Genomic DNA, 8,655 nt, shown 5'->3' on the forward strand with positions numbered 1-8,655 from the left:
TTCGTACTTTGGGACAGATATGTGGATATGTCCTGTTTTTCGATTGGCCGTAACGAAATAACGTTGCTTGTTGCTTGCCCATCAATCTTCAATCTCATTTCCCGATTCCCGATTGTAAACAACGAGCAACGTTCCAAAATGATTAATCCCTTCCGTCTAATCAAAGAATTTCATCATTAATCGATATAAATAACTTATGAAAAAAAAAAAAAAAAAAAAAAAAAAAAAAAAGAAAAAAAAAAGAACAATACAATAAATTATAAATGATAAAACAAACGGGTAGGTAGGTATTAATTGTAAAATAGTGAGGATCCACTTTAAAATGGCTTCTATAGGGGCATATGATAATTAGTGGTGTTTCGATGATGCTTCGAAAGAATCCGTGACCGAATCCGTGAACCTTCGGCATTTTAAAATTTTCAAAAAGTGTAGCGAGCAAGAGAACTAACTGGCCCGTGTATGACGACGATGACGATATGCGGTGAGGTGATGAGGTGATGAGGCGGTGAGGCGGTGAGGTGGTGAGGTGATGAGGCGGTGAGGCGGTGAGGTGATGAGGCGGTGAGGTGGTGAGGTGGTGTGGTGGTGAAGCGGTGAAGCGGTGAGGCGGTGTGGCGATGTGGTGGTGAGGCGGTGAGGTGGGTGAGTGGATGAGTGGATGAGTGGATGAGTGGCAAGACATTAGAGCGGACGGTAAATCGGCCCGCGAGTAAGCGTCAATGCGGAATTGCATAAACGATTGTCGAGTTCGGTAATCGAGAGTCTGCGTGCTGCTGTTAATTGACGTAAAGTGACGGCGGGAGGCGTCGTACCAAGTTGTCGGGGTGTTTGGAGTGGCGCAGGGGTCGCCGGCAGCGATGGCGTATTGGCGTTCGCGAGCTGTTGCGGCAATTTCGAAGGAGGCGGCCGTGAGCTGCTGAGTTTGTGGTTAGAAAGAGCGAGGCGTTTTGAAAATTTTAACGACTGCCCGAGGATGGCGGACAACCAGCAGAGCAGATACGAGAAGTCCCTTGGATTGCTGACCACGCGTTTTGTCACCCTCCTGCAGAAGGCCAAGGATGGCGTGCTTGATTTGAAAGTGGTAAGGCGGCATCCCCGGACTAGCTCTGGCCTTCGCCTGTGTTTAACCTCGAGAGGAGCTTCTTCGACTTAGGTTAAGTTGGCCCTGGATTACGCGGATCTGCTTAACGCCATATTATTGTGGCTTGCGGGAATTTTGAAAAAAGATTTCCCGGCCGTAGCCCGCATTAACTAATAATCTTATTAGTTAAAAGATTGCATTTAGGTGCGATGTCCCACGCGCATCGCTTTGAATTATTTCGTTTTACTCCGTAATCGAGAGTGGCCTAACCAACGATATTTCACTTTATTAACTAATATATTCTTACATAACCTTGATTAGGTCAACAACAAGTCAATTTGGCATTGTAATTTTATCATTGTCTTTTTTTTTTTTTTTTTTTTTTTTTTTTTTTTTTTACAATATCATTTGTTACGATTAATAAGAGAAAAAAAAAAAGATGTTTGTTGTTATTATGATTGCTTATTAATATTTAAGGCTGCCGATCTGTTGGAAGTACGACAAAAGAGAAGAATATACGATATCACAAATGTACTCGAAGGTATTGGTCTAATTGAAAAGAAGAGTAAAAATAGTATTCAATGGAAGTATGTTTTATTTTCTTTATATAAATGCTTTCGCGATGAAATTCAAATTTATAAATAATATTCCCATTGCAGAGGAGCAGGACCCGGATGTAATTCACAAGAGGTTGGCGAAAAGCTTTCCGATTTGAAAGAGGAACTGAGGCAATTGGAAGAGCACGAACAGATGCTGGATCTGCATACGCAATGGGTCAAACAGAGTATAAAAAATGTCGAATGCGATTCGCATAACACACGATATGCTTACATAAAATACGAAGACCTTAAGGATATTTTTAAAGATGAATTTATATTAGCCGTTCAAGCACCAACAGATACACAATTAAATGTGCCAAAAATTGAAAAAGTAACAGCGATTGAATTTCATTTGGTAATAACTTTGATGCAACATATAAGTTTTAATACTATTCACATTTTCGCTTGTAGATGGCAGAAAGTAGTATTAATAAGGAAATAAATTATGAAATGCATTTAAAAAGCACAACGGGAGAAATTTCTATATACATTATTCAACCAGAACTGGCTGAATCTTATGACAATAACTGTTTAAAGCTTAGATTACAACCAGAACCAAAAAAAATTAAAAAAGACAAAGATATAGAGGAGAAGAAGGAAGAAATTAAACCAAAGAAGAAAGTTGGAAGGTATTAATTTTTTCATAAATTTTTAACTTTGCATTATGCTCTCCTCGCACTGAAAATAGTTAGTCCATATTTTCAATCTGCACAGAGCAAACAGGAATAGAATCTTATTTGGGGATTAGCAATTTTAAAGAATAAATTGCTAATTTGGAATCGATTGAACATTTATTTATATAATTATATACAGAGATTTTTTAATTATAATAATCAAATTTATCGAATTTTATTATTTAACTTTTTATAATATTATTTTAGACCACCAAAAAATGTTAGCAAAACTGTTTCTGTATTATCAGAAGACGAAGAAGAAGAAGATCAAGATTTATTAGAAGCTAAGATAGTTCTTCGAGATGTCGATATGACAGGTCAGTTAAACACTCGTTTATTAAATTGTCGATAATTTTCATAATCTTTAACCAAATTTAGTAATCAATTCATTATATATATATATATATATATTTTTTTGTTTTTTTTTTCTATTATTAGGCTATACACTTCATAATCTAGATTTTATTGATGAAATTTATGCTGGAAGTAAGTTGTTCATTATATTTGTAATCTCACGAATTTGTATTTGTCTACTAGGATATTATCTATAATTAATTTAAAAATTTTCAGTTTGTGGTCCATTAGTAAGGCTTAGTCCTCCACCCGAAGAGAAAGATTATCAATTTAATCTTAGTGACAGTGAAGGTCTGTGCGATCTTTTTGATATTGTGGCACAATGAGTCCAAGTTATTTTACTTTTTTTTTTTTAATGATTCGACATGTACATGCGACTTATGTCAGTTAAATTCGTGATGAATTTGAGTCTTGTTATTGTTAATCAAGGCTGATGTATATAATTTTAATGAATGAATGATTGTGGCTAATGTCGGTGTCTATACGGTAATTTTGATATTGGTTTAAGAAGAACTATGATTTCCATAGACATTACTCGTTCAATTGATATCTTTTTGAATTCATTTAAATCAATGATCAAGTTATTGTTTATTATGGACAATAATGATGTGTCTATTAAATTGGCGCTCTTATAATAACGACGCAGTATTTACTATTTAACATTTTTATTTAGCCTTGTACATATAGTAAATGTTAGCAAGCGTTATATTATAAATAAAAGTGAACAATGAGCATACGACGCTTTATGCCATTGAATATTAATTTGGAATACATATTTTTGAAATTTCAAGTGATACAGTTGTCAAAATAAGTTTGAATAAACAAGCTAAATATCACTGCATGAAATAACGCCTGTAATGAAAATTTTAACAGGTATTGTTACAAGTATTTGTGAATATTTTTCTCAAGCATTATTAATTTTATGTAAATCTTAAGAACTCCATGCACCTAATATATTTTCGTTGAAACAACAGATAAAAGAATAAAAAGTTTCGTACATATATTTATTTTAATTATTTAACCATTGTAAAAAAAAATTTTTTAATTTGTTTAAAATTGTATCCTTATAATTTTTTAACAAATTATTATTATTATTATATTGTCCTTATTATGTTTGGGTGTACAAAAAATATAATAATAACAATCAAAATTTTTCATCTAATTAAACAAAACATTACCATTGCAAAAATGACGGTATAATCATATAATTTTTTATTAAAAAATAATTACTCTAATTTGCGAAAATTTATTAGTTTTGTCGTAGACTTAGTACTCAGTCATATTTTCTATTTTAAATCATATTGTAATAATTTATATTTATTTTGTAATATTAATATAGTTGTGCATGTGCTGTAATTTTGCAAACCATTTATTAAAATTATGAAAAATTAATTTACATAATACTTCATACAATATTTTGTATTATATAAATATAAATGTACCATAAATAAACAAAATTTATTATTATTGTTTTTTTTTTTTTTTTTTTTTTTTTTTTTCTTAATATTTCTTAATAAATAAAGTTTGAAGTTGAATTAAATTTTGGAATGAAAGCTACAAAATACTACCCTTCGCAAGCATTTTAAACGCTTTATATTTGATCTGATTATCAAATACTTTTTATAGTAAAATCTTAATTTATAATATACAATAAATAATAAATAGTGTGAGCAATATAAGAAATTGAAGAAAAAAATAAAACTTATTTAATTAATCATATAATAATAGAAGCATTTAATATCAAGTCATGTAGCGTGTCATTACATGCATATAAACGCATAAGAACAACTTGTTTTGCTTGATAATTATAAAAGAATTGATTATTAGTTTTTACTTAATGCATATCAAAATCTATAGCATTCACTTGAAATTTTATATTATCTAAATGCTTAAGATGTAAAATTATCAAGTACATAAAGAATATTATTAAATGGCATCTAAATAGTCAAATTCAGTTGCCAAGCAAATTTCAAACCATGAGCTTATTTATTTATGTTTGACAGATGATACAACTTACTACTAATAATCACCTTTTCTTAAAATTTGTAATTCAGATTATATATATATATATTATTTTTTTTTTTTGTTTTTTTTTTGTTTTTATTCCTTTTTAACTTTATAAACAATTACTTTTATATGTAAATTTGAATAAAAATTGTTTATATATGAATATAAATTCGCAAATAAGACGTGTAAAACAGATGTGTATTAAATTTTTTAATAGCAGCATGGAATTTAATTTTGTAGTTATTAGTTGCGAAGCATTAAACAATCCTCAATTCTAATTGTTTATATGTAAAATACGTAATAATGAAATGAAGTTAATGTTTACAATAATTAGATATCAGTATTAGAATATAGATTTTTCTTTACATTCGTAAATATTCCGTTGTTGAGATATCAATTGCACATGATTTTTTAAAATAAATTCTATAACAGATGTAGCTTATGTATATATTTAACGTGTGCAGAATATATAAAATAGAAAATGCAAAATAAATGACGTTTATTTTATAAGAAAAAAATTAGTAATGTAGTTTTTATTTCTAGTCGAAAGAATTGGAAATATTTTATTGGGTTTCTTTAAAATACAGAGTCCGAGGATTCGCTTAGAAGCTTCACAATACTAAAACATGATTAATAATATATTCAGTTTCTTTTTTTTTAACGTAACTTCTACTAAGTATCTTAAAAACGATGATGCTAGTCTAGAAATTGACCAGTTACAAATGAACAAAATCGATTATTCACTAATCATTGTTTAAAAGTAACATTAATTTTTTAAATAATAATCTTGCAAACTTAGAGATATATATTAAAGAATAAATATATCAAAGATGTATATCTAGTATATCAAAGATATAAAAGTTATATAATTTTAGGAAAATAGACCAACAGTAATTAATATAAATAAGCCTTTGATTTTCTTTTGTTTAAGAATTTAACTCAATAATATTAATTACGTTTCTTTTTATAAATGAATTTTATTGTTAATTGTCAATTATTACTTACAGCTATTTCATTTATTTAACAATGTTATATTTATCAGTAAAAAAATATAGTTTAGAATATTTTTGACAAAATTAACAAATATGAAAACGTAAATTTCTTGCATGTATATTTTCAATTAAAAACTTATTCTTCACTTAAAATTTTAAACAATTTATCAAAAGTATGTATAAATTAAGGCTGAAAAATTAATTCGACGTCATTCGCGATGTTATTTTTTATAAAATATTCTCTAGCAGTTCAAAATCAAACGTGTTTATTAATGAATAAACATTCAATTTTTGCATCGTTAATTATGTCGTATATTATGTCTTTATTACCTAATGTATTTTTAAATTTCTTCCTTTTTTTAAAATTTGTTGTATTTTCTCTCATAAATATATAATTTTAAAATTATTTTATTATGTGATTATAAGTTTAAGAAAATCACTCATTAAACTATTTAAAACGCAAATTATTAACAAAATAAAAATCATACTATGTAACGTATAATGCATACAATTAATTTATTTTTCTTATTAATATATATGCATGCACACGGTATACGTGCGCGCACACAGTCACACATAGCATCCGCATAAATGTATAATTATAATAAACTTCATATTATAAAAATGTTATATTTCTCGTTTGTTTTTATTTAATTTAATAAGATCATTTTTTTAGTAATGAAATATGCTAAAATAATAAATAATTATGTATATAAAATTGCGTAGGATTTCTTAATTTATGTAATTAATCAATATTGTAAGTAATATCAGTAATAATATTTCTAGTCTTCATTTATTTTACACGCATCAATGATTATTATTATTATTACATTACTAATAATTATAGATAATAATTATTACATTACTATATTGTTTTCTAACTACAAATATATGCTTGTATTGCCCTAATAAATAGTATCATTAAATTATTTACATTGAAGAACTGATTTTGAATGTAATTGCATTCGATGCATTTGCATTTATTTATATAAATGTCAAAAATCAACATTTTCATGACTACTTGAATTTTAAAAAGTTAATTCTTAATATACGGATCACAAAAAGATTAAAAAAATGCTTATACTTCATTAAATTGTTAATATATTATGACAATAAACTAGTTCAATTCTAATTAATAGTAGTAATATAATTTGCAATCCTAAAGCAAAAAAGCCAAAAAATAATTTAAATATTTATAGAATAATAATCAAGCAAATCATAATTAACTCACTATTGCCACAATATATGTGGAAAGTAAATTATATACTTATCACTGTCTATCAACATCAAATTTTTATATTATTTTTCAATGAGTTTCTCAACTTCATTAAATACAATTATGAATTAATGTCATTTGAGATGCGAAGGTACAAATTTATCATTAGGTTTGCAAAAGATAAAAATATTATTGTTATAACTAAAATATTTTCATTATTTAATCAAGACACAATAATATTAAGTATAAATGTATACGATGAAGTAATAATATTGCAGTATAAAACATAATAATTTTAATTTTAAATATAACTTGTAGAATTTGTAATTACTAACACATATATAAATATAAATAACATCTTACCATATTTAAGTATCGAAACAGTTTTAAAAAGAAAAACATGATGTATTTGATTAATAATGACTAATAAAAAATTATTTATGTCACTTTTAACAAAGTTAAAAAAGGTTAACAATGTTATGATTAAAATTAATTTTCTATTAATATTTGCATTTGAAATGTCTATCAACAGAATTGCATGTACAATATAGCAAAATCTTTTAATAATATATCCTTAAGAAGCTAGGAAATTGTCATTTTTGTTGTTTGTTTTCATGTAAACAATTACGATTTCTGCTTATACAGGAATTCTTTGGTCAAAGATTATCAAAAGGCATAAGAACTGAAGCAGACAACTTTAATGACCGTTCAATACAAATGTTTTTTTTTTTTTTTTTTTTTTTTTTTTTTTTAAAATTGCTGGTTTTGAATTATAAAGCAAATTCAAACTCTTTCAAATTACTCTTAAGATTTCAATATTTTATGATCAAAATTTTTTCTTTTTCGTAAATTTATATAGAGAACTTTGCGGATCTACTACATTCTTACTCAATCAAATGAAAACTTTTTACTTTAGCTTTCAAAATATTCATAATTTAATAATAGAAGAAATTAACATAAATAAAGTTGCTTATGTGTCAGATTATTTACTCAAGAGAACAGCCTTCTTTTTCTGAACAAAACAAATTGTTCTACTTTAGACATATACTTTATTGGATAATTTTAGTGCCTTTATAAATACAGACACTACAAAAGTTAATAATAATAATTATAAAATATATGTTTATAAATTTTATAATAATAATTTTAATTTTAGTATTTTTAGTATATTATTATTATATTATTAGTATATTATTAGTATAGAAAGTCAAAAAGTCAAGAATTTTGAGATGATAATTTGATAATGTTTTTTATATCAATATTATCGACGAAAATTATTTGTAATCCCCTTCTAATAAAGCATATTATTAATAAAGCGCTTATATAAAATTTTTATAATTGAGTCGCAGTCATTACGTGTATACTTTTTATGTGACAATTTTAAACTAACATATTTCTTGATTTTCTTAACGGAACGAATAATTAATTAAATCGATGCATTACCAACGGCATTCGAACAATCGGTATTTTACTTTATTTAAAAACATATTCATTGGAATTCTATTTATTACCTAATGAATAATATATATTATAATTGAAGTTGTATGTTTTTTTGTTTGTTGTTTTTTTTTTTTTTTTTTTTTTCATAATTCCAAGATTTCTCCGGGGTCTACGATTACTATTGTATGAGAATATTTATAATTCATTTTTCAGTTAAAAGTTCGTAATTTGACAAACGAATGATTATTTTCGAGTATATTACTAATGTATTTTGTATTAAGTATTTGGCTTG

General features: G+C 26.4%; 1 protein-coding gene across 1 annotated transcript; it reads left to right on the top strand.

The window, feature by feature from the left end:
• The first annotated feature begins 665 nt into the window (after positions 1-665).
• Positions 666-3,709, top strand: LOC105359673 (transcription factor E2F4). Its single transcript, XM_011496320.1, has 7 exons — positions 666-1,081; positions 1,559-1,668; positions 1,741-2,011; positions 2,092-2,309; positions 2,562-2,671; positions 2,793-2,840; positions 2,925-3,709. Exons 1-7 carry the CDS (start codon positions 974-976, stop codon positions 3,032-3,034), a joined length of 975 nt encoding a protein of 324 aa, XP_011494622.1. The 5' UTR covers positions 666-973; the 3' UTR covers positions 3,035-3,709.
• The last annotated feature ends 4,946 nt before the right edge of the window (positions 3,710-8,655 follow it).

Source organism: Ceratosolen solmsi, unplaced genomic scaffold, assembly GCF_000503995.2.
Source record: "Ceratosolen solmsi marchali unplaced genomic scaffold, CerSol_1.0 scaffold29, whole genome shotgun sequence".
Lineage (NCBI taxonomy): Eukaryota > Metazoa > Arthropoda > Insecta > Hymenoptera > Agaonidae > Ceratosolen > Ceratosolen solmsi.

Bases quoted from the DNA above. Each gene is read 5' to 3' on its own strand.
- LOC105359673 (XM_011496320.1), top strand. From the start codon at position 974: ATGGCGGACAACCAGCAGAGCAGATACGAGAAGTCCCTTGGATTGCTG. The intron at 1,669-1,740 runs GTATGTTTTATT...TTCCCATTGCAG, and splicing joins AAAAATAGTATTCAATGGAA to AGGAGCAGGACCCGGATGTA. The intron at 2,672-2,792 runs GTCAGTTAAACA...TTCTATTATTAG, and splicing joins TCGAGATGTCGATATGACAG to GCTATACACTTCATAATCTA.